This window comes from Lissotriton helveticus, chromosome 4_1 (assembly GCF_964261635.1).
Source record: "Lissotriton helveticus chromosome 4_1, aLisHel1.1, whole genome shotgun sequence".
Classification (NCBI taxonomy): domain Eukaryota; kingdom Metazoa; phylum Chordata; class Amphibia; order Caudata; family Salamandridae; genus Lissotriton; species Lissotriton helveticus.
In genome coordinates this window covers 209,129,513-209,156,889 of record NC_136063.1, presented here as the reverse complement: position 1 = coordinate 209,156,889, position 27,377 = coordinate 209,129,513, and the positions used below count along the sequence as shown (strand labels likewise).

At 42.1% G+C, this 27,377-nt stretch overlaps 1 protein-coding gene across 1 annotated transcript in view; it reads right to left on the bottom strand.

Moving 5' to 3' along the window:
* Nucleotides 1–3,349: 3,349 nt before the first annotated feature.
* The window catches only part of KCNK9 (potassium two pore domain channel subfamily K member 9), a 287,601-nt gene continuing 263,573 nt past the window's right edge, over nucleotides 3,350–27,377 (bottom strand). The window contains exon 2 of the mRNA XM_078685544.1: nucleotides 3,350–4,191. Coding sequence (XP_078541670.1) covers nucleotides 3,350–4,191 — 842 coding nt within the window. The remainder of the gene's footprint in view (nucleotides 4,192–27,377) is intronic.

The window sequence follows — 27,377 nt, the reverse complement described above, 5'->3', positions numbered from 1 at the left end:
AAAACCGGGTGTTTCTGCTCCTAGAATGGGAAATTAGCAGGATAATTAATCAAAAAAGAAGATTCTGCCGAAGTAGAAGTTTTGAGCATCACAGACTGTGCTTTTTTTTTTTCTTAGCTGAGGACTGGCACAGAGAAGCCCAAACGGCGATTCCCAGAGCGGACTGACTGATCCAAGCCGGCGAGAACATCGCGGGTCACTCCCAGCAGAGGGAGTCAGTCCACTCCAGCCTCAGATGTCAACATCTGAAGAATTCTTAGCAGCATCACAGTGCCCTGTGGAGCAGTCCTCCCGGAGGAAACGTATGTTAAAAAATATAGGAAAGTTGGAAAGAATTTTTCTTTCTGTGCTGAATGCCCTGAGAGCGTCTGGTCACCGCGGTCTAAAGTTATACATTGCAGCTAGCTGTAACTCCATTGCTGGATGCTGGAATAATTTCAGTAATGCTCCTAAGAGCTTCTGGGGTCCTATCTTCTAAAGGTGCAAATCATAGTTAGTTTTAACTTCAACAATAGACGAGGGCACTTGCAGAATTATTCTACAATCAGCTGTAGATGTTGGTCAGATAATGTGGTAGTTTTGAGACTAGTAAAGTAGTTGTAATCCTAGTTAAAGATTGGTGGCAGGTGTCGACTTGTAGCTAACTCAAGTCACTTAATTGAATTTGGATGGAAAAGATACTTTTCAATCTTACAAGAAGTCAATTGCAACCACCAAAGATCCCCGATTCTAATCTGGTATGATCTGGTTTGCTAATTATTAATATAGCGGTGCGGTTTTCTGGAACCTGAGGAGACCAGCTACATAGGAATTTCCATCTTTATTTATTGAACAATGGTTTTTGAAGCAGATTAGTAGTCTTGTGTCTCTAGCCTGCTCCCAGCCAGGGGAGATGGTGAGGGTGAGCACTGGTTTAGGCTTCAGCTTGGCCCAGAGACGAAAGCTTATGGACCGGTGCACAATGGTCCATTACTATCTAAATAGCCCACTGACATCAGAATCAGTCAACAGAGGACACAAGGCAACTTTGACAGGAAATGAGAGTTCATATCATTTGGAAGACATGAACCAGGCAATACTTGGGATCCCAAAATTCACATTCTTACCAGTGGTCTTTAGCAATACTAAAATATTTCAAGCTTTGGAACTTTTTAAAATACTTTTATATATTTCCATCAGGTCAATATTGGGGATACTCTCTTTTAAAGCAATTGTTCCTGAGACCAACATTGGCTTTCTATTATTTGAAAATCATAATTCAAAATGAATCAGTGGCAAATTCATGGTATATATATATAAATATATATATGTATATATATATATGTATATATATAAATATATATATATATATATATATATATATATATATATATATATATATATATATATATATATATATATACCTACATGTTTGTAATATGTGTGAATGATATATATTTGTAACATGTGCTCTAGTTCACAGATCTTCAGAGGATGCAAGCCTTGTAGTACCATAATGACATCCAAAGATCGAATGGTTTGAAAATGTCAGTAACACACTCTAAATGGCATTATAGGAAACGATCCGAATCATTATATGATGTCATTTTTTCCTAACAGTTTAGAGTGGTTGAAAATTCATACTTCTCACGAGCTGTAGCCCGTGCAGGTAAAGAGCACTAGGGCGGGTTAGGGTTTCGACTGACGACGACGAGGGAAAATTAATTATTTATTTAATTTTTGCTTGTGGTCGTCTGTCAAATACCCCCCTCCCCACACCCACCCGGCTCCCCCGCTCTTACCTGCACGGGCCACAGCTTCTCCCCACTGTGCCATCACTTAGAACAATGTATTTTTAATCCATGTGTAAGCCTGTATACATGTAATATGTATATATATGTTTGTAAGTAAATGTGTGTGTGTGGCTGTATGTGTGTGTGCACATGCGTGCCTACATGTGTGTGTGCACAGGCATATGTATATGTGTGGGTGAGTGCATGAGTGTAGGACTCTGTTTGTGAGTGCACCATGGCTAATATGTTACTGATTACCATCAATATAGTTTAATATAGGTAGAGGCCATAACTCTAAAGCGTAGTAGCCTTAAAGGGGTCATGGCGCCCCTCCTGTCCTTTGGCGATGGTAATAAATCGCTTACTACTCCTTATAGATTTGCAAACATGGTATATTCAATGCGTTGTTTCACGTGTAGAAGTCATACCCTAAGACCATTTGGGGTTTTATCTGTAAAGTGACTGAGGGTTTATAAAGTGTGTGTGTGAGAGAGATCCACACACCCACACACAGACAAGTTATGCTATCTACCTATATATGCATTCACACATACATAGAGCCAAAAATATAGTTTTGTGTAACAAGAATGCCCTCTCTGTTTTAAGGACAATGATAGTGTTTATCCATTGATTTATAGTCCACATTATCCTACCATTCCAAAAATATATTTCGTATTCATGCAGGTGACTGCTGCATAGAAATATTGTAGAAATGAGAGTAAAAGAAGAAAAGTAAACTTCCGTTCCAACAATGTCCCAAGTTCCCTTTTAGTCTGTCTGTAGAAGAGCGAAATGTTGGAATAGTAATGGCAAAATCAAGGTACAATAATGTCATAAGAAAGTTTTCATATTATATGCTTTTGATAAATATTTTCATTGCTAGTTTTTTTTCTTTTTGTGTTTATAATGCATACCAGTTTTACAAAGTGCATGCTTTTTATTATTTTGAACTGGCAAGCTTAAAAGATCCACCATCTTCTGTTCTTTTTTTATACAATCTAGAGCCTAGCATTAAAGAAAAAGTATAATTTTACACCTGGTATATAGACTGCTCGTTGCGCATGCTTGGACTGGCAAAAAAAGGAAAAACAAATGAAAAGTAAATAAATTTGGCATTATTTTCTCTTTTGGAAGCAGTCTAAAATTTAAAAGCAGGCTGTGACACAATTGCCTTGAACAAAATAATACCTGATGCTTTTAAATTTCTCACATGGCACTGATTATGGGATTGCACACACTCACTCACGCATGGGCACACGTTCTTGACCATCCATATTTTCTGGGGAAAAATAATTGTCTGTTAGGTCAGAAGAGTCAGGGGCAAGAGAAATATGCCCCTGGCTTGTGTGCGGCTTTGGATTTGGTACCAACTTTATTCCACATTAAGCGGTCAATCCTCGGACATCCACCAGAGGGGGTAATGTAAGGCATACTTTGTTGGAGTAGTAGTAATCCATGCTTCATGCTCAGGTCTGAGTCTTGGAGGAGAGCAGGCTTGCTTGCCTCATTATTTGCTCCATCTCCCTCTCAGAAGGATTCAGCTACAGAGATGAACTAAATCAAAAAAATTCACGTCTTTATATTGATTTTCGCCTTTTCATTAACCGGTGGTTATCTGTAAAGCTGTGCAACCCAGGGGAAATGGAGCTTACCGGGGAGGGGAAAAGGCTGTTCTTCAATGTGCTTGGTGAGATCTCCTCTATTTTGTAAGAGATGGAGTGAAAGTACTGAGGGTTCAGCTTGGAGCTAAATGAATTCTGGTGGGACACCACCCGGCTGGTGTACTCGTGGGATCTGTAGCACATGCAAGAACACATGGACTGCAAGTCTGTCACTTCGGCCTTGTAGCGTGGCCTCCCATGCTGAGAGTCTTCTTGGATGTGGATGATCATGCTGTTGCGGTTCCCTGCTAGGGATGCCCGCTCCTCGGCATCCCGCCTCTCGTCCTCACTGTTCATGGTCAAGAACCTGAGAACAACAAGATTTAGAAACGCCCCAATGACCGTCAAGCCCACTAAGATGTACATAAAGCTAAAGGCCACATAGAGTGGCTTCTTTTGGAGGGCTCTGTTTTTCTGCAGTGCCACATAGTCACCAAACCCTATTGTAGTCAATGTTATAAAGCAATAGTAATATGACTGGAAAAAGCTCCAATCCTCATAGTGGGAGAAGGCGGCTGCTCCGATGCACAAGGTGCCCATGCAGGAGAAGAAGCCCACCGTGACCATGTTCTCCATGGAGACCTCCGTGCTCCTCATCCCGCAGCACTTCTTGATGCGCTTCAGGAGGTACTTGACGAAAGTGTTCATGCGCTCGCCAAGGCTCTGGAACATCACCAGCGTGAGTGGGATTCCTAGAACAGCATAGAACATGCAGAAGGCCTTCCCAGCATCCGTCCCCGGAGCAGCATGCCCATAACCTAGAATGCAGAGGAAGAGAAAGAAAGAATGAAAAGATCAGTCTTAGAAGATCTTGAACTGGTCAATTTTTCAATGTCTACTGTAAAATTGCATTACAAGTTTAGAATAGTTCCATTCCCCTTCAGTATATACATACAACCCCGCCAACCTCCCCTTCTGCATTTGTCCCAAAGCACGAAGAGACAACCAGAAGTTGTAAGGCTGAACATCTGAAAGTCAATTCTTGCTCGACAATTTAGTTTGGTAGTTTAGAAGTTTAGAACAAACGGACAGGAGTCATACAGTTTTGTATGACTATGAAAGAGGGAGTAATATATTAAGAAAGCCTACGTAAATGATTAAGCAACATTTTACAGTGGTTATGGTTTTGTGGTATTTATTTTTTTTAACATTTTAGTCTATATTTATTTATATGAATTTATTTTTTGGGCCATTTTATTGGTATTTCTCCATATTTATTATGTGTTTTAAGTTTGAATGTAATCAAAAAATGGTACATTGCCACAAATATTTACCTGATAAACATGTACTCATACTTTGATGTCTGTGGCGTTTTATCAAATTTAGCATCCAAATACAACAAAACGCTACACCCACAGGTAAACAGTAGCATTATATACATTAACATATGCCTGTATTGAAATAAATCTCATCCTGTTTATCAACTCCCCATGCTGTCTATCTGCGCTGCTGTTGGCCTGGAACTCATGAAGAACAACATGGAGAGTCGCTCACAAGAACCACCATTTTCTGTTTTTTCCCACTTTTAAAAAGTAAATACAGACAGAAAACACATGGCTGTATGTCTGTATTGACTGGTAAAAAGCCGTAAAAAAGGAAAACTGGGAGCCTTAGTTATAAACGATTATTTTAGTTACACAGAATGGTCTAAATGCAGTGTAACCGGAAGGCACAACAGCTGAAGGAACCCATATTGGGTCATTGTGAAATGGGACTTGTAAAGAGGGCTAGCAAGAAGGACTGAGAGGGGCCATCTACTGAGAAGAGTTTGGGGAAGAATGGTACAGAGGCAAATGTTACAATGAGATCCACTGGTTAGTAGATTTAGGGAAACATCATTAACAACGCGGATAATACACCACGATGCTGTTACATCGCTGTCGTTACAACGACCACGATGTTACCACGATATGCCATTACAATGCAAGTCTTTACATCGACTTGCGCTAGATGGCGTGCTAACATTAAAAATAGTGTAGTTTACTATCCCAACACCTTCCCTACTGATAAGTGGACTGGAGTTGGAATAGTAAATTACATTTTCCTAATGATAGCACGCCACCTAGCGCAAGTCGATGTAAAGACTTGCATTGTAAAAGCATAGCGTGTTAACATGCAGTCGTTGTAAGAACTGCGATGTAACAGCATGCGTTGTAATAACACGCGTTGTAACATCATACAACCGTAGATTTAGCATGAACAGTATCTCCTATTTTGCTGATGTTCAGCATTCACATTCTGTAAGGATTGGAAAACATGCATAGCCACCAAATATACTCTGCCTAGAAGCAGGTTTAGAATCTATAAATGAAGTGCATTTTTCTATCACTGCGTTTCTGTTCTTTGGACTTTATATAGCATGGACCTAGTCCCCAGAAGCTGCAGAGACTTGCATTGCAAAAAAACTTTGATACTGTTGATATGTTACTTGGTTATAATGCTTATAGTTTCAAATGCGAATTGGATAGTTCAGCATTTGCCACAGATATCAGTATGCAACCTTCAAATCCTATATTTATAAATGTCAGAGTGGCTGATTCTGCATTTAATGCTACTGGTGAAGGTCCCATGTTGTACCAACTGGCAACAATTATCTCTTACAATGTGGCTTACTTCAAGCTGAGCACTGTTTGCCTGTTTCACAAAAATCATGCAAACAAAATCCTGCCCCCATTCTAATAGTCTGTCTTTAATATTCTGTGTTATGGGTGTGATTAATGCCTGCCCACAGAGTTGTACAATATTCTTCAGAATTCAAATATCATGATTAGAGAGTGCTCCTATACCTGAAACCTTCATCTTTGTAGATTTAAATACTCTACCTTTATCGAGAAATGCAACCATCTGCAGGAATTGTGAAATATGGATCTATTTAGTTCTTGCAAAAGCAGGAGCCGCCCATGCAGGAATGAGCGGTGAGGCGGGGTAGAGGGGAGTCGGCAGACGAGGGAAAATAACATAAAAAATAAAGAAAACCCCCACCACTGTTTTGTGCACTTATAGTGCCTTTAAACATAGGCTGGTCTTCCATTCATATTAAAGCAGTTGGAGCATACCCACCAGTCTCATATGTCTTGGCACCCATTACCCAGGTAGGCATAGTGGTGGAGCCTCCTAATGTCAGCAGGCTGCATTCCCTGGACTCATTCACCGAGGCTGGACTGGGGAACCAAAAGCAGTCCTAGCAAGAATGATCTAAGATACCCCACTCCCTTCGTCTGCTCATGCAATCGCTCTCTTTCCTTCCCTCCATTCTCTCTCCCTCTCGCCTAATCTCTCTGTATTCTCACTCTGATCAGCTTCGCTCTACCTTCCCTCTTCCTCTTCCTCCTGCTCTTTCTCGGTTAAAGGAGGACTTCTTGTGCCAGTTGCAATTAACCTACAGGGGCTGGGAACAGAGACAGAGGCACCAGGAGAGACTCAGGGCTTTCTAAATCAGCTTCCAGGGGGTTCATCCCACCAGGGAAATTGCCAGTGGAATAAAAGACCTGTACCGCCCTGTCAATCACCCATGAGAGAAGCAGTGACATATACGTGCCTTAAGGGGCCTGCACACATTAATAGTGTTCATTAACATCTCCAACATTAATATTATGGTAGAAATGTAATGCAGTGCAGCTTTTCACTGCTCCTATATGTTAGGAAGAGTAGATGGTGATCCAGTGGCCCCTGCTTTAAACCTGTGACATGCATGATTTCTGCAGAGAATGAATTGTGCACCAGTGCACAATATTTGCTGGATACCTTAGTGAACAGGGCTCACGGCAAGTTTTGTGCCTGCAATGCCTCTGAACAGGTCCCCCCAATGGCACATTTTGTGGCTGTCCATTTGCTTGCAGAAATGCAGATTATGTATCTACAACAGATTTGGATCATGGCCAAATTTCTTTTGTGATTAGGCACATCCCAAAATGCCCTCTATCCCTTTGTGTTTTCACTCTTTTTTCTTAGCACTAAATGTCAGTCTCCATGGCTACTCTCCATGGCTACTCTCCATTATCCACTTTGATATTTTCATAATATTCTTTTAAATTCTTAGATTTGACAAGCAATGTCTGATACCTCTCAGTGGAAGCCAGGAATTATGATGAAGCTTTTTTAAGCTTGGCCAGCATTAGTATAATTTACATACATAGAGGGCTTTTGGCCTGTGGGCTTCATTGATTGGTTTGTTAAATTGTCATTCACATTTTGCTTCCTCCCACTGTCGTATACAGCATGGAGCAAGGGGTCAGCCAACTTTTCCCACTGGCTTTCTTTACTTTCACTGACTGAACAAAGCCTGTGCATATTATTCACACTCACGTAAAAATAGTTCCTTTCTTTTCTTTTGCATAGCTGGTTCAAAGTAGTTTTTTTTTATTCATTTATTTGCTATTATAACTTTAAATACCAGGTATTTATTTTGCCCACACCCCTGTTTAAAGTTTATGCTATAGAGTGTTCATTTGACAGTGGAACACTGGAATTTGAGCAGCCGTGGCCCGTGCAGGTAAGAGCTGTGGGGACGGGTGGGTGGGATTTCTACAGACGACAACGAAGGAAAATGAATTATTTATTTAATTTTCCCTCGTAGTCGTCTGTTGAATCCTGCTCCCACCCCCTCCGGCCCCACCACTCTTACCTGCACGGGCCGCGAGTAGTTTGTTATGTGGTGATGTATTCATTAATCTTTCTCAATTTATGATAGAAAAATTCATAGTACAACTAAAAGGCTGGTTGTCTAAAAAGTACCACTAGAAAAGCGGATACATCTGACTGTTTTTTAAATTTAAGACATTCATTGCAAGAATAAGGTGGCCACCTTTAGGTGACAGCATCTTTTCTCTGCTTATTTTTTCTTTTTGTGACATATGCTTCCATAAAAAATAAATGAAATAGTAACCATTGCACCAGCTTGCGAAGCCGAGCCAGTTCTTGTTGGATATCTTTCAGACAACTTGTCAAAGCTGCTCCTAGCAGCCTTCATAGAAGAACTGGCTCATGGAGAAAAAAATATGTAAAAGGCCTTCATGTAATCAGTAGTAACACTCTGAAGGCAACCGCGATTTATTCAGTAGTTAAAATTAGCATCACATTTTTTCCATCCTTGAAGAAGGTCAAACCATATTTACCAAAGCATTGACTGAGACTTCACCATGCATTGTGTGCAGCTACAGCCCCTATTTTGTGTTACATTAGATTCCAACCAGCATTCCAGCTTGGGCCATCTACCCTAGCCTACAATAACCAGATGACATTGTGTGTGGCTGGTTATTTTCGATTGTAATAAATTCTACTAAGGAAAATGTATCCATAATCCCCAAGATGCAGTTGTTGATCTGTGCCACAATTCACTACTAATTTACCAGTTTTTAATGTGATTGGCCCTTGTATATTCCCAGTCGGAGGACTCATCCAGGCTAAGGGGTTTTGGGGGGGAGGGAATTGGTGCAAAGAGGGCATCTGAGAAACCATGAAAACCAGCAAAGGAGACACCACCACCAGGAACATAATAAGGGGGGCAGGTTCAGAGGGTGCTGTCCACACCTTAACATAACCATTACAATGCGGGGTCTGGGCCTGCTAGGTGACAGTTTATGTCCAAAATTGGATCGGGCTCATAAAAAGGAAAGGGTGTTGTTGGTACCGGGCAAGAAGGTATGAAGAAGGATCACATGGGGAACAGGTGGATCTCGGTTTGGGTTTCATTTGGAGGATCTATCACCAGGTGTTGTTAGGGCCCACAGCCTGGTAGCACGATAAAGCAACTGGCCGACCGGGAGCCCAGGATGGGCAGTCTTGTCCCTTTCCATTCTCAGATGGTACCCAAAGGGAGGAGACCAGCCTCAACTGATGGAGTCAGACAATATCCGCAGTCTGTGGGGTCACCCTAGGCAGGGGGCTGAGGTACTGCGGGGTTGAAGAGGAAGAGGAGAAGGTATTGTTATTTGTCACACCTCCTGAGTGGTCAGATGGCACCAGTTGGGAGCTGTGAAATTCTTCAACTGTGTCCATAGCTGGCTGCAGGCTGTCCAGGACCTGGGTTGGAAACAGCATGGCTGGCAGTGTCCGCTGCTGCGTCGTCCCCTCAGGGCCACCACTGGCCCACCTGGGATGACCTCAGGTGTCTTCCCCAGGGCCTGGCAGCCCCCACAGGGACAGCCCATGCCTCCGCCCAACTCCAGGCATCCTCCGGATCTGTAAAAGAATTTGCCCTTTGATCGTCTATGATTTTAAGTTTCACCAGAAAGAGCAGAGCATAACGCGGACCCAGGTTGCAAAGTCCTCACTTAACTCCCAGAGAGGATGCCCTCCTCCTCTGAACCTCCAAGGAGTAGTCCAGAAAAATGAGGATGCAGTGGTTTTCCCCAACGATAGGGTCTGGTTGCCGGGCCCTTCTCAGGATACCATCCAATCCTTATAGTGAAGGATTCTGGCTGTCATGGGCTGGGTTTGGCCCCAGCCGACTGGACTACGGCAACGCCCTCTACGCCGGAACCACCGCCAAACTCCAGAAGAGACTCCAGCGGATCCAGAACGCCTCGGCGAGACTCATCCTCGACATCCCCCGACGCAGCCACATCTCCGGACACCTGAGAGATCTGCACTGGCTCCCGGTCAACAAGAGAATCACCTTCCGGCTCCTCACCCACGCGCACAAAGCCCTACACGACCAAGGCCCGAGCTACCTCAACAACCGGATCAACTTCTACACTCCCAAGCGCCTCCTCAGATCAACCAACCACGCCCTCGCCGCCGTCCCCCGCATCCGAAGAGCGACAACAGGAGGAAGATCCTTCTCCTACCTGGCCGCCAAGACCTGGAACTCACTTCCGACCAATCTGCGCCTGACCCAAGACCACCTCTCCTTCAGGAAGAAGCTCAAGACCTGGCTGTTCGAGCAGTAGCGGCACCCCCCCCCCTCCCAGCGCCTTGAGACCCTACGGGTGAGTAGTGCGCTCTACAAATGACCTGATTGATTGATTGATTGATTGGTGGGGGCCACCACAGGGGGACCCCACAGGCTCACTGCACTGAGAAATATAAGGTAAGTTCCTCCTCTGAGAGCAGCACACAAAGCCATATCTCCAAGAATTCTTCAGCTTGCGGACCCTCATTACCTTCCACCACTCTGATGTTATTGCGGTTGAAGTGCCCCTCCAGATCCTCCACCTGGTCCTCCAGAAACTTGACCTGCTTACAGGTCAGCCACCTGGGACTGAAGGGTAGTTGTTTGGGGTGTGAGGGTGGTCAGGGTCTTCCCTGACAAGGTAACCTGGTCCGACAACTTTCGATGATCATAATGCAAGAGAGTCAGAGTCCATTTTGGCTTCAAGAGAGATTTGGGGGGTTTCAATGGCCTGGAGTATAGTGTCCAGTTTGGCCAATTCCATTGTTCAAGGTGCAGGTTCTGTAGGATTAAGAGAGGGTTGGTCAAGTTTCAGTGATCTGGTGTGCCCCATAATGGTAAATCACACGAGGGTCCAAGTGCCACGATCGCCTCCACCAACTCCAGGCTGTCCGCCAGTGCAGTGGGGCATTGCCATTCAGGAACAGGGGCCCGCCCGCAACATCAGCATTGCTCGCAACCCCACTCCCAGCGGGCCACCCACTGCTCCAGCCGCACCAGAGGCAGACCTGTGCAAATCCAAGCTTTCACAGGCCCGCAGCCCTAAGCATCCCGGACCCGTGAGTGCCACAGGTCCTGCCTCATAGTCATCGGTTCCATCTGCAGCACCTCTCGCCTCCTGGCCAGGGCCACACTACTGTAATGACCGATGCAGGTCCCCTGCACTACCTGCGGGTCTGGGAAGCTGTTATGGCCTCTGCCAGGGAGCCTGATGCTCAGGATGGAGTTGGATGTTTGAACCCAGTATCAGAGCTCAGTTCTAAGGCGGCTGCCGTGTTGGTCAGACTAGACACGCCTCTTAACTGACTGAAGTATTGCTGACTCTGGTAACAGCAGCAGCTAATGCAGATTAGGAGGTTTTAAACACAATACATTCTGTTGTTACCAGAGTTAGAAAGATCAACGGCAAATACATATTAGTCACTGCTGACATTTCAATGGTCAGGGATAACAAATCCAATCCACAGACAAGGTTTGTTATGACATACAATACCAGAAAAGCATGACCAGGAAGATTATGCAGAAACACTGGAAAACTTTAAAAACTGATGCTAATTTGGCAACACTACTGACCATCCTCATCTTACTTTCACGAAAAGTGAGTCACTTTTGAACCAATTTAGCAAAAATATCCTAACAGATGGTCTGCAAAAACACTTACTGATGAAGAAGGGGGTTTTCAAATGCAACAGATGCAAAGCCTACAGAACCAGTGTTAACATTAACCGTCATTACAAGCCTAATTCAGAAATACCACATAATGTCATCAAGTACATCACATATGGCACTGGTTTTGCTATCTATGTACTGACATGCCCATGGGAGAAAAGGTATGTTAGAAATGATATCCACCCAGCTATAAAATGAGTTCTACCAAACATGCCTGCCACAAGGAACAATTATAGTCATTATCCTCTTGTCAGACATTTCATGAAAGTACATAACAGCAAGTGTTCTGGGCTAATATATTTTGCTATTGACTGTACCCTCTCAATGTATGATGAAGTAATTGTGAATTAACTTAAGAACACTTACATTCAAATATATAGTGGATTTGGAAACTAAGATTCGAATATAGTAGTTGAGTATCTCAGTATTCACTTAGGTTAAGCAGTGGGTTTGATGCATGTTTATTGAGATCTCGGACTATTTTTAATTGGACTGAAAAGATTTTAATCACATGTTTTATTTATATATGTTTCTCTGGGAACTCTTATATGGGTGTCATGGGTATACATGGGGGTCTCGGGAAACTACGCATTTTGCTTTCCTTCTCTGTTAAAGTTGTTGGCTATTAAGTGTTTGTGTATGGTGCACTGTTTAGTCTATTGTGTAATGGATTGTGGAGTACAGGTGCCCTCTTGGGCATCATTTAATTTGATGTCATTTTCAAATTTGTCATCCGGCGAGTTTTTGGTTGCATTCACACTGATTTCATATATACACCACTGGCGTAACGAAACTTGTAGGGGCCCCCCCCTGCGTATGAGGAGGGCCCCCTCTGGACTCAATCTGGAGCCCCTTGGCCAGAGTGCAGTGATGAGGGGGTCACCAGCAGCTTGGGCCCGCCCCCCCCCACACCACAGGGGCTGCGGGGACCTGTTATATGTCATTGAATACACTCAATGAATCAATCAAACAGCATTTGTAAAGCACAACACTGTCACCCTTAGGGGTATCTTGCTGCTGATATCTACTGCGACTTGTAGATCACAACTGAAAATCAAGCTATGGTAAAATGAGAGCATTTATATTTCTTAATAGTCCCACCTTTGATTAACATTTCTACTGGAAGAATGGGAAAATGATCTGGGCTGGTGCTGGCAAGCAGAATTAGTGGTTTATAAAAGTAGAGGGGGCCCCCAAGAAAGGAGAGAAGCTCTGGTCGGCATGGCAGACATGTTGAGGAATCTAAGAGGGAAGCAGGGTACCAAGGTGTTCATTATTAACTTAGACTTAGATTTGTTAATAGAGGTAGATAATTCAACCGTAAAAATGGGATCGAGGATGCAATATAAATGCTCTTTGTAAGTACAACAATTTTTGTGGAATAATAAAAATAGTTAAAAAAAACAACAACAAAAACATTTCTCTAAGATGGCAAAACCATGGTATGAGGTGGTAGACAGAAACATGTAACTTATCTGCAGCTGCAATTAATTATGTGTATGAGAAGTGTGTGGTTCTCTCTCATGCCTTGGTTTCTGTCTGGCTGAGAATCAAGTCTCCACAAGCTGCCTTCCATGCCTCTGGGGGCTTCTCTTGTGTCCTCATGGCCAGACTGGCCCTGGCTACAGGCAGTATAAAAACTTGTACTAAAGTCGCATTTGAACCAAAGTCTGGTGTCAGCGGCTTCCCCTGGCTTAACACCGCTGAGGCATTTGTTTATGCCTTTGATATTAGTAATAATTGCCAGCAATATTCAGCTAGCTGTTACACAAACAACAGTTTTTTTCTAACGCTTCCTTTGTCCTGTTGTTATCCTATTTAAGACTGCAAATTTATTTCTCATGACTCGCAGCGTCCCTGCCCTGTTATTTTCACCACATACTGTGGACATTGAGCGCTCAGTTCTTAAACAGCTGTTATCCACAGGAATACAGTGTTGTCGCTAAATTACAGCATGCGCCAGGCAGCTAGCAGCTCCATGATTACAGGTACTGTACTAGTAAATTGTGGCTCTGTTTGCCTGTCAAAATCTGGTTTATGAATGCGGCATAGTCCCAGGAAACACGGCACTGCGTGAAACAAAATAAGCAATCATTGCGGTGCCGCTGTGTCACACCACGCACATTACTCACAGCGGCGGCACGTATTGTGAGGTAGTAGTGGGACGGGCATATGTACGCACAGGCGCGCACACATACACACCCATCCACATGCATACTGTCTCACATCCATCTATACATAGGCCAGGGCACATACACCCACCATTCACAAGAACATACACACGCACACATCCAATAACAGCATGCACATACATTCATTAGAATGCAACCATTTTTTTAAAGTACTTATCAGGTAACAGCTGGTCCAGCAGGTAGGGGGAATGTAAGCAGAAGGCCTGACAGGAGCTGGGTGCTTAAGGAAGAGAAGGAGAAATAGGATGATCCCGCCACCTCCTCTCAGCCAACGAGAGGAGAACCTTCCTTACCTTCTCACAGTGAGATGGGACTTCAGGACTTAAAACTGAAGTGCCCAGCTCTGAGGCTACCAGTGATGCTTCCCCTTGTCCTAAGGGGAAGGTTCTCAAATGATGTTGCCAGGCGGATGAGGTAAAGTCATCAGGGCTGTGAAATCTTCAGCCTGTGCATTTAGCGCATGTCAAGGCCTGCCTGCCTGCCTATGAAATGTGACTCTCAGTTTGACCTTAGCTCAGCCTGACAAACTCCCATTATGCCGTGCAAAAGGGTGGGGAGGAGCAGAGCCCTTCAGCCCTTCATGATGAGCTGCCACTGATTACTCTTCTAGGCAAGGCCACAAACTAGGCTTCCTTAAACCTCAGCCAGTGATGTCTGGTAGTTGGCACTCCTAATCCTGCTATCAAGAGCCCAAGTGGTACAATTCACCTTAAACAATCACTGAGTGCTGCAAAGAAGCAACTGTGATAAGGGGCAATTTTCAGCCTTACTTAGAGGCCTCCGTGACTTTGCTATTTGAATAGCTATCTAAAAATCTTTTTTTAATCTCAATAATGACTTTGTTCACAAATGATGGCACTCTCTTCTGGTGAAGACAAGAAACACCCATGACTACATGAAAAATAGAAAAGTCAGAAAAGTGGGTAGGACCTACCTCTTCCCCCAAAGAGAAAGCTGCAGGACATCAGCCAAGTACCAGAAGATATTGCATGCACACAAGTATCGTTCAGAGCCTGACTGGGAAACAAAAGCATTCCTAGCATTGTTGACGGACCAGCCCCCCTGCTGCTTTTGGTACTGGGGGCTGATATAGCAGCAACATTGCAAAACTGGCCCCCACGCCTGCAAAATTGGCCCCGGCCCTTCCAGCGTCCAGGGGAAACGCCTGATTCCCGCTACGGCCTGTCCGGCTCTGATATCAATAATGGCTGATGATAGCAGATGTCCATGCTGGTTCAAGAACGAGAATCAAATTCCTAATATAAGAAAGGTGGCCACAAACTCATGTGCATAATCATTTTCTCCACTCCCTGCATGAACAGAGCTACACAATTGCAGCAAAGTGATGTGTTCATGTAAATGCTCTTCATGCATGACACTGAAACACTGCCCACATAGGGCACACTTAGAAACACACACCTTTCTAGCCAAACACAGTAAAATAGTTCCCACAGATATTGCAATATCATGTAATATTTGACAATCCCATAACAAAACATAAATGAACCACTCTTTTATTCAGTATTATGGCATCATTAGAGGAGTCTCCATTGGTTAGTAAACAGCCAAATGAATTTTGGAGTATGTTCACATGACATTAAACAATACCAGGTGGAGGAGAATCATGCTGCCAGTTGACACTCCATGTAGAGATGACTGCCCAGGCAACATAGACACCGAATGTGTGTACAGAGGATTGTGGCAAGGATATGGTCTGAGCTGTTTGTACTTTGAGAAAGCCGTCTCTTCGTGCAGTCTTTCTGGCTTTAAACATACAACACACCGTGTGGTCACGAATAATGAATCATACTTCCAGCAGATAAATAGATTGGCTGATCTATTTAAAGAAATCAAGCGTGTCGGTCCTGAGGAGAACACCACTAAGTGAATTGGGGTGTTCGAAACGCGTTGACCTGTTGTTGTGACCTATTGAGTGTCTATAATTGTTGGAATTATTTTTGATTCTTAGAGTTATTGTGAAATGTATGCACCTTCGGTCTTGTTGTTTTAAAAAAAAAATATTATGTATAATAAGATGTTGTTTTTGTATAGTGTGGGGGTGTGAAAGGATGAATTGTTGTTTGGCTGCTGGAGTGAATGAGATTAGTTTGGAAAACTGTGTCTAACCTTGAATAGCAAGTGTGCTGAAGGTATGATTGCGGGTTTGAGAGAGTTGTTGAATAGTGATGTGTGAGATTTATTTGGTATGTTCAACTATTGTAATGATTTTGAAGAATCCATATAAATGATTTTGTGGATCAATAAACGTTGATAGATTTAAAAAACTGAGATGCAAAGGGTCTAGTGGTCACTTTGTTTGGTTCAATGTGACTTGTCAAAAAACAGGGTCAAAGTAGTTATCGGTATTGGCATTCTGTTGTTTATTGTTTAGTAGGGCTCTGCCTTACCTATGGAGAGCCCAAGCCCTGGCTGTTGTACATCGGGAGACACATAAGGCAAGAACCCAACAGAAGTCAAGTGTTACCATTTAATTGAAAGCCCCTTGGCTACTTCCAGATTAAAAACCTTTACATAGGCATTAAAGGTTTAGTAAACAGATATTAAATACCAATATTACAAACACCATATGTAAGATCAGAACACGAGGCAATCCTGTTTCAGAGATTAAAAGACAACCGAGACTGTGACATCTACAAAGCACATCTCAACCATAAGAGTTGTTGCATTGTCACATGACAGTGCATCGTGCTTTACAAATAATGGCTTTACAATCTGCTGGCACCGAGATAAAAACATAAACCAATTCAACAACAAAGGCCTGCATGGGCTTTTTCGATAGAAGAAGCTTAGACTTTTCTCTTCCCTGGGCTTGATCTGTGCTATCGCATCAGGAACAGAAAATAAAGGTTTTAAACAAGTCAGAATTCTTCAAATCTTATAGGGGAATGGAACTTCACTTACCAGTGATTTTAAAGTAAAGGAGATTGGATATTTCCTCTCAATATAGTCCCGAACTCTTCCGTTGGGGATCTGCATTGGATACTATCTACATACCAATTTTGAGGGGCAAGTGTCTCGTTCCTGTACAACATCCAAAATTAGCATTCACATATTTGTATAAATGTATCTGTTTTAACACAGATCCAACCCAGTTTCTTTCACTGTTTTGTATCTCCTCACAACATAGCACCGAAATGTTAGTTTGATCCCCACAAAACTGGGTACACAAATATCTTAGCATGCTACTCCGGCCACATCGTACCATAATGCTCGTATCCGACAGCCTAGATCATTGATTTGGGTGAAAAATTCAACATGGGCTTCTAACGAGGCTTCTCCATTATTTCTCAAGAGACTCAGGTCACAGGTTAGTCATTCTGCTCCATAAAGAGCAAATGGAAATATTTGACTAAGAAAGGCCATTAACATAGGTGACATAGATAAACTCCGTACATGGAATTGAACTTTACTAAACCACCTCAGGACAGCATAGATCGAACATTAGTGTGTTGTATGTGCTCTACCCAGGTTAAGGAGCTGGAGAAGGTAAAACCTAATATCTTCAGACTATTTCCTGCCAGTTTTCAAAAACTTTTATGTTTCTTTCCATAGAGCAGAATCTCCATTTTATCCATAGTTATTTTGAGTTGGATATTAATAAAGTAGTCATGTAGAGTCAATAACTACCTTTGCAGGCTAATTGGAGTATGCTTCTTTATAATCAATCATCTGCATATAACAGACATGACACATGGATCTCACATATTTAGGGGGAAATGAGCTTGTCGCTTCAAATCAATCAGTATCAAATCAAATTGGTAAGCAAGCAGTGTAGAAGGCAAACAAGGTTAGTGCCAAGACACAACTCTGTTTTTAGTCACTATCTAACAAAATGCATCAAGATAATTCAGCGTTACCGTCTATCTCCACCTACACCAAGTTGGTCTTGTGCTGTTAATGGAAATTTTGAAAAGGCCTGGAGAAACATTCCTATCAATCAGCAATTCTCAGAGATTCACTCAGTCCACAAGATGCTATGCTGCACAGAAGTCAACAAAACAACAACATAAAATCCCAATGAGTACTATCAACTTCACGGAAGCCACCATTTTCCACTGCTATTAAAACTTGATCAGAGGTCCAGGGATTCAAATGTTGTAGGGCTACTTTTGAATAGAGTTTGGCAATAAACCCAATCATGCTTGCCAATCTATAGTTTCCCGGCAAACTAACTTCTGACTCACGTCTGAGCATACCCTGCCAACTTATGGTGAACAAAGCAGTACAAAAGGGGGTGGTGATGGATGGAGCATCTGAACCAATCTTTGGTGTATTGGCTTCAAAGTGGTGCCCTACCAAAGCACTGGAGATTGCCCGCTCTCTGTCAACCAGCAAAAATATGGGAGCAAATGTTGAGTTCATCAATTTGAACTACATTGTACCACTACTATAGGTACAGTTTCAGGGCTGTGGCTTTGCTTAAGTTCATTGAAAGATTTGTATCTTTTTTCAGTGAGAGTAAGCAAAGCCACAGAAGGCAATAGCTTACCTTCATTCATGATAAAATGATTGAATTAATTGAAAAAGGTATCTTTTATTCTTTGAAAGGAAAACAAGCCTACCACATCCATATCCAATGTGTAACATTTCTAAGACAAATGATCATTTACATTGCCATATACTTTCATGAAGTGAGTGGCACAAAATGCTCCTAGAGCTACACAAGCTAGAAATGTGGGATATCCAAAACAGCCTTGATTTACTAAACTCCAAAATGTTCTTGGATCTTATGATGTTTTTGCCATTATGTAAGTATATATACATGTTTTGATTGTATAAACATACATTCGTATTGTAGCATTCATTTATATTGGAGATGGCTAACTGAGAAATGGCTGCACGATGGAACATGTAAAAAATAAATTTTAATTATGTCACAGAATATGACAACTGACTAATGTAAATGTACAACGGTATAAGTATGTTAAAATGTAACAGGAACAGGTGAAAAATATAATAAAATATGTTTTAAAAATAAAATTAAGCATATATACATTACGATCACCAGCCAAAAATGGCAAGGAAGTGTTCCTCAAAATAGTTACCGTAAGTCTGGGAAAACATTTGAGACAGTATCTAACACTAAAATATGTACAACAGTTCACAATAGTCAAGTGGGTAATGCAGCATTTTAATGAGTATCTCCAAACATGTTTTGTAAGAACTAAAGGCACAGTGCATGCATGATTGTTCATTAGGTGGTAATCAATGACACATTTGCAGAGGCAATGAATAGGAGTTTAAAGTTCTAAAAATATTTCATAGTCAAACATTTGCCTCCATAATCAATGAGTGTTTTGCTACTAGGCACATTTTCTATCATTGATAAAAAAGGGGGTGTAGGACGAGACATGTTAAGTTCAAAACCGTTCTTGAGTTAGCTGTAGAAGAGATTGTAGGTCAGTTAGGCTGTGATGGTGAATCCTTACCAGCATTCTCAAATAACAACAGCACACAAAGTCCAGCTGAACTCAATAGGACACAGAGACTGTATTTGACCAACATTAGAAGTTAAGTGGTCATTCTTAAAAGACATCCTACCCAAGTCTTCCAGTGGAGCACAAAGAAAGCCAATCTCTCACACAGGGGATATGCGTTATTGCTATGAATTGTTTGCCTCTCAAGACCTTCAAATCAAGGTTTTATTTCTCATTTATTTACTTTTTTCAGTCTTTTCTTCTTTTTCGTTAGCACTTAATTTTCCCTGATTTGTTTTCCTTTTACTTTACCCATTTCATGTTTTCATGTTTGGCTTGTTTTTCTCCTTTGGGGTAATGTCCAGCCCCCATTTCTCTCTTCTCCCCATATTTACACATTCATTTAATTCCCCTTTTCTTCTTTGGTAAGGTCTTCCTATTTTTTTTTTACTAGAGCGTCACCTGTACCTTCCATTTTACTCCTTCTCCTCATTATCCTTTTCATGCTAGTCGGTTTTCCTAATTCTTTTCTAACTTATTTCCCCAATAGAAAATGTATTAAATGAACTGCTGAAAAGTTTGAGTTTCTGTTTTAGAGAAATAACACTGTAGAAGCACTAATAATGGGAAGTAAAAAAAAATGAACTAGGACCACAGCTCTTTGAGCTTGGCAAGGGCATGGTTGGCCGGCAGCTCATAGTGTCCAGATAAACTCAGGAATAGTTTTGTTGGCTAACCTTGTATTGAAATATGGGTGGCTTAAGGAGATAGATAAGCTTTAATATAATGGTTAGGCAGTAAAGAAGATGTTTTATCTAGGAGAGAGGATATTTCAATTTTAACTAAGATAATCTTATGATCAGGTGTCATAAAGAGTACTGTACATCTAGCAGTAATACATAATTACAATATCGGGACAGCTATCTAGCAGATAAGTAATTGGCAATTAAATAAGACTTTTTTACACACAAAACAAATATTGCTTTATCACATCAAAAAAAGTGATGCTTTTCCAAGCAGAGAGAGTTTATATCTAAACAGGAAAATTATTCTTCAGCCAGTTATTCCCAAATGGGAAGTCTGATGCGAAAAAAACTATTTGTAAGAAATAATGTTACCACTCACATTTTGAAAGAAAAATGTTTGTGTATACACAATTTTTTAAGGCATGCAGGCTCATTGAAGCAGTTAGAAATGGGGTTGTTGTTTGACTAGGGTGTGGGCGCTGGTTAACCAACAGCCCAAATCCCTTGCAGGGTGAACCATAAAAAGTCACTATATTAACCTGTGCTTAACCCTGGGTAGCTTGGCACAAAGAGCAGTCAGGCTTAAATTAGAGGCAATGTGTGCAGTGTTTATGAAGCAGTAATGAAGTTAAAACACAATACGAGAAAAAGCCCAACCCGATTTAGAAAAATAGAGTAAATCTGATGAAATTATTTGACATCAAAATGACAGATATTGAATCAGTAGAACCACAGTTATTCATTTTTTAATTTTTTAGAAAAACGAGTGCCTAAAAGATCAAAGTGTCAACCAGGGACATCTAGTCGCGCGAGACTGTGTCAAAGTAAAAAAATAATTATGAACGTGATTGAGTGCGGATCAGATACAAAAAAGTGGATGAGGGCCAGTCAAAGCTTACCTTCAGACTTAGAAGAAATTCTGAGAAAAAGTGTCTGTGAAGGAAATGTTCAGCAGAGCAATGCTGCAGGAGGTGTCCAAGGAGGAAGCATCATTGTCAGATGTCTTTGAGTCAAGGCCATGGTGAAGATTTCTACATTTGGACTTAATCGTCGAGCACCTCCAGTGGGACGAGGCAGATGGTTCTGAGGTTGGATAACCCTTTTGCAAAGGACCACTTAAAGGATTTGCTGCTGTGGAGAAGAACATAGCGGGAGAAGCCACAAAATCAATCTGACCGGAGATGCACCTCTTGCAGATACACGAACAATGGTCCAGGTCCACTCCTATTTCTCAGAGCAGTTTTTGGCCTAAATTATTTTAAGTCCTCCGTTTTTGGAATTGGCCATTTGAGCGCTTGTGGCACCACAACGAAGGGTCCAGGACTTGTGGGACACCTCTTGGGAGTTCAGGAATCACTCAGGCTGGGTACAGTTTCAAGATGGTTGGAGTCTTTTACGTCACTGGCTGCAGTGACAATGTGAGGTCATTAGGTGCTTTGTGTAAAGTCAGAGCAGAGGCTAATCAGTTGCAAATGGGACTGTGCTTGGCTTCGCCCCATTCTTCCAGCGATGGTCCACTCAGGAAAACCTAATCCCTCAATTGTGTGACTATCTGGGAGGAATTGACAAAGTCTATTTTTCAGCTAAACTCAGTCATGTGACTCAGGGCAGGCTACATGCACAAAAGGGTTACGGGCAGAAAAATGCTAACTTTCTAAAAGATGAATTTTTAAAATTGTAATCGAAAACCCGTCTTTACAATAAAATAAGGTTCTTCATTACAATTACAAAGACACCAAACATGACATAGCTATCAGCTCCCATCTGGAAATTGCAGCTTTTTAAATGTAAAAAGGAATCCACAAAGTTCTCCTATGGTTGGGTAGGCTTCATAGTAGTGAACAACGAATTTAGGAGTATTTCATTAGCAGTACATGCAAAACTTAAAAGGGCATGTCCGACCTATTAATTACACAGCACCCTGCCCTATTGGCTACCTAGGACCTACATTAGGGATGGCATTATAACAAAAGGAGAGTTTAGGGCTTAGTAAGGGGGTTTTAATGCTAAGTCCATATGGCAGTTTAAAACTGCATTCAGGGTGGGTGGCCCAAAAATTGCTTGAGGCTCACTGGTAGCATTTGATTTACAGGCCCTTGGCTTATAGTATACTGCTCTACAAAAGACATATAGGTAAATTGGATACACGAGTTGGGTCTGAGATAATTTAACCATGGAGATGAGTACAAGCACTTTAGCGCTGGTTAGGAGCAGTAAAGTGTATAGAGTGCAACACAACAACACTCAACACAATTGAGTTCAGCAAAATGTGGAGAGGAAAAGGCAAAACGTTTGTGGCGTGACCCTGCAGAGAGGGCCAGGTCTAACAGAAGCTTTTGTTACCTACAAAGTTGATGCTACTTACTGAAAGCTGGCATGTTGAGCATGTTTTAAATATGTATGTGTATCCTATTGCACTTTTCTTTTACAGATATCAATTGAGTGCAATTAGCAATTTTTCATTTGGTGAGTGAACATATAATCATATAAAGGGAACTAGACTAGGGCCAGAATCCATACTGCGAGAAGTTGGCTTGTTGGTTGACTGGGGTGTGAGCCGTTGTCAAGCGGCAACCATGATCTCTGTCAGGGTAAGGCACAAGCAAACCCCAAAATAACCTGTGCTCAACCCCCAGGTAGCTTGGCACAGAGCACTCAGGCTTAACATAGAGGCAATGTGTACAGTATTTCTGCAACACTTCAAACAGTAACGAAATAAAGAAAGCACACAAGAAGTATCCCAGCCCAAGTTAGAAAAATAGAGCACAATGTAATAAATAAAACACTACAAAAACAACAACCATCCAATCAGTAGAACCGGTGTTATGAACTTTTAAAGGTTTTAGTGAAAATAGGGCTAAAAAGCACAAAGTGCCAACTAGCCATATCTGGTCTCGCCGGACCGTGTCACAGTCACACTTTCAGGGCGAATGCAATGTAGCACAGGTCGGCTACTGTCACCAGGCCACGCTCGCTGAAGTTTACCTTTATAAATATATGCCAAGAGCCCCGTTCGCGTTGCAGAGGGCTGCAAGAGCATCACGGGAGACAGTCGGCTTAGTGCAAAGGTTCGGCTGGTGTCGCAGTTGGACTTTGCTGGAGCGTTGACAGTGCCCTGCTAGCGGACAATGCTGTAGTGCAAAAAGGAGGCATTTGGAACTTCTCATTGAACACTGGTGCGAGCAGCAATGTCGCGGTTTGAACTCTCATCCTGTCACACCTAAGCTCCCCAGTGTGTGTGGCTGTCTAGGAGGAATACACAAAGTCCAGTTGTCAAATGCACCCAGTCAAGTGACCCAGAGACAGGCTTCAGGCACTAAATGACAAAGGCTGGAAAATGGAAACTTTCCAAAAGTGGCATTTTCAAATTGTAATTTAAAATATGACTTCACCATAACTCAGGATTTAAAATTACAATTCCAGAGACACTAATTATGAACTGGTTACCTGTTTTCATTTGGAAATTTTACTTAAACATGTGATAAGCTAACTCCAATGTTATCCTATGGGAGAGGTTGGCCTTACAGCAGTGAAAAACAAATGTAAGAGTTTTTCACTACCAGGACATGTAAAAGTACATGTCCCATCTTTAAAAACATTGCACCCTGCCCTCTGGGCTGTCCAGAACCTATCCTAGGAGCACTGTATATGTATTAAAAAGGGAACTTTGGGCCTGGCAAAGGACTTTGCCAGGTTGAAATGGAATTGTACATGCCGTGGGCACAGGTAGTGCCCCATTACTAGGGACTTACAAGTAAATTAAATATGCCAATTGGGTATAAGCCAATCTAACATGTTTTAAGGAGAGGGCACAAGCATGTTAGCACTGGTTAGCAGTGGTAAAGTGGGCAGAGTCCTTAGGACAGCAAAAATGAATTCAGCAAACCCAGGAGGTCTAAAGACAAAAAAAATAAGAGGAAACCATGCCATGGATGCCTGGTCTAATAACATACTTTCTACAAAGTATGTCAATATTTTTACTGTTGACGGGATAATTTGGCATTGCCATTTAAAATGGCCAAACAGTGCAATAAAGACCTTTACAGAGACTGCAGTTGGAATGTTGCTCACGTTGATCAATGCAAGCTACCCAATTACAAGTACCAAATGGTCAATCACCAGTGAAATGAATGTAAGTGTTTTGAGGATGAATTATCTGTCCGACTAAATTAAAGATACATGAATGTATCTGATGGATTAAATGTATGTCCTGCCCACACTGGTGACATCTCAAGTGTACAGGTGCGTGAACTGGAGTGAGGTGTGGGGTCCAGGAAGGGATCTGAAATGTAAAACGGTATGTTTCCCAGGGTCAGTGCTTCCTGACATAATTTTATGCATTTTCGTAGAAGCCCCCAAAAAGTAGGCTCCCGGTAGTTCCTGAAATCTTCAAATATGGCCACAAGTTCAAAGAGGTGTGGGAGAATTAAACTTGAAAATTTGAAGCAAGCAAGCATTTCAAGCTAAAATGTAATGCTAATTAACAGATTTGCATTTCACTTATTTAGGCGTCATATTGCAGGCACTGGACATAATTGCTTGAAAACAAATTACACGGAATTCACACACCCCTATATTCTAGCAGCAGACAGTGTTCTGGTCACTATGTGCATCCTGCTATGGATATGCAAAGCAGCCTTCCATCTGCTATTATAGCTACAAACAGCAGGCTGTAATATGTTTCCTGTCTGCATCGCAAAGAAATTGCCGCTCTGATAAGCATGCATACACATTTTAATTGGGGTCATATAAGCTTTGCTTGGTCAATTTATAAAAATAAAATGCGGCAATAACGGTAGGGTACTGCTGTCCTGGAAGGGCTTTACATTTTTTTTAAACACATATAACCCTGCTTTGGTCAGTCTGCACCAAAGAGAATGCACTGTACAAATTTGCAGTGCATTGGGTGAGCTCTCCTCCAGGGCTTATAAATGAAGCAAAACCAAAAAACCACTGGATCCTGCAGATGGTAAAGGCTCATAGAGCTTGAAGGACTTTACTACCGACTACATAGCAAATCAAAGGGAAGTTGGTTTGGTGGACATGTTCATCTCCAAAGCACCTGCATATCAAGGTGATGGAGAAATCGCTTTTTTGTGGTCCTCCTGGGCCAATATCACGATATGTGATAGAATGTAATGAAGGCAGGTCGTTGTTGAGAAGATATTATAAATCAATGGTTTGCACATTACTTTTTGCAGCCAAACAGCCAATCTTCTCATTGAAAATGTTTGGCGACATAAGGCAATACATTCTGAAATACCTTCGACAGGAGTAGCAAAAAACCAGTAATGGAATTCAAGCTCAGAGTCTAGCAAGGGAAACCATCCTAGCAACGGCAAGGTGGTGTTGTCTAGTTACTATGGTGCCGAGTGCGGAACCTGGAAACATGGGCTCATACTCTATTTTCCTCACTTACATCATGAGATTCAGGGAAATTCACTTCATAGCCCATATGTAATGTAAAAATGCATATACAAACTGTTCTAAGCCTAATAATATGGCAATTAGATGCTGACCGCCAGTACATTGCATCCTGCATTCTACTGTGTGGTACCAACTGGACCCTGTACAGGAACTCATGATTGACATGCTCCTCCTATAATAAAACAATAACATGTAAGTCATTCTTAATTTGACATGTTGACTATAATGCAAAACATAGTTATTTATCCTTGTTTCTGATATTTTGAAGATCCATTAAACACTCTGTGTGAAACATTTATTGATCCTTCTCTCAATAAGTGAACTTTAACTCAAATTCCAGGTATGCAAAAATAGCGTTTAACTTTAAAAATCAAATTGGGAAAAGACAAGTGGTTGGATTGAAGAAACATAAAAGGGCAGAACTTTAAGCTCACGAGCAAAATAAAAAGAATGAAAATCTACAAAATCTAAATGTTAATTAAATGGTCATTTGATAAGGTCTGGGTTCAAAATAGACACTATGACACTTAAAAAAAATTAAAAAGTTTCTAACTCTGGCTCTTCTGAGTGGGCACTTATTCGGAGGCGTATTAGTCAGGATACAAGTCGATGAGTCTAATGTGGAGATATGGCCAAAGATGAGTCAGCAAAAAATGCCTATGACTTGGCTTCAAGATTCAAAGGAACTGTGCTTCTCTAAAAGGTTAGCATATTTCTGTGGGATTTACATTAATCCAACCCTGTTATCACAAAGTCTGATCTTCTTCTGAAACATTGAAGTCAATCAATCCATTATGATTTGCAGAGCATGGCTAATCACCCCTGAGAGTATCAAGGTGTTAGGACGATGCTACAATCAGTCAAAGAGTCAGGTCTTGAGCCCCTTTCTGAATTCCAGGAGAGAGGACGCTGTACGGAAGTGGAGGGGAAGGTCGTTCCAGGATTTGGCGTCAACAGGAGAATGAGCGGCCTCCTCTGTGGCTTCAACAGATGTGGGGAGTGAGGGCGAGGGAGGCGGAGCGCAGGTGTCTGGAGATTTGTTTTATTTTAGGAGGTGGTTGATGCAAGCTGGTCTTTGTTCATGGAGGGCATTGTAGGCATGTATCAGTATCTTGAATTTACATTTTTTCTGGATAGGGAGTCAGTGGAGGTTCCTGAGGTGGGGGAATGGGTGATGTGGGACAATTTAGGGAGGTTGGGGATGAGTCTAGCAGCTGAGTTCTGCATCCTCTGCAGTCTTATCAGGAGTTGGGTGGTGATTCCTGCAAAGAGCGCATTGTCTTAGTCGAGTTGGCTGATGACTAGGGCTTGGGTAACAGTTTTCCTGGTGTTGACGAGGAGCCACCTGAAGAGTTATTGGAGCATGTGGAGAGTCTCGCGCTGTCCAGGATGATGCCATGGTTGTCGGTGTGGTTTTTTGGTGTGGATGTGGGTCCAAACTCGGAAGGCCACCAGGTGTTGTTCTACAGAGAGGTGTTGTTTCTAAACATCAGCACTTCCATCTTGTTCGTTTTGAGCTTTAAGCAGTTGGTCTTCATCCATTCAGCAACATTGTCATGCAGTTGTTGAAGATGGACCTGGTGGTGGAAGCGTCTTCAGAGAGTGCGAAAATGAGCTGGGTGTCGTCTGTATAAGAAATTATGCTGAGACCATAGGTTCTGATGACTTTGGTCAGGGGCATCATCGTAGGTGTTGAACAGGGTGGGGCTGAGGGATGAAACTTGCTGGACGCCGCAAATGATGCCCTTGTGTTCCGATGTGAAGATTGGTAGGCAATTCTCTATGTTCATCATGTGAGGAAGGATGTAATCCATTTGAGGGCGTAGCCCTTCATTCCGATGTGGTGGAGTCTCTTGATGA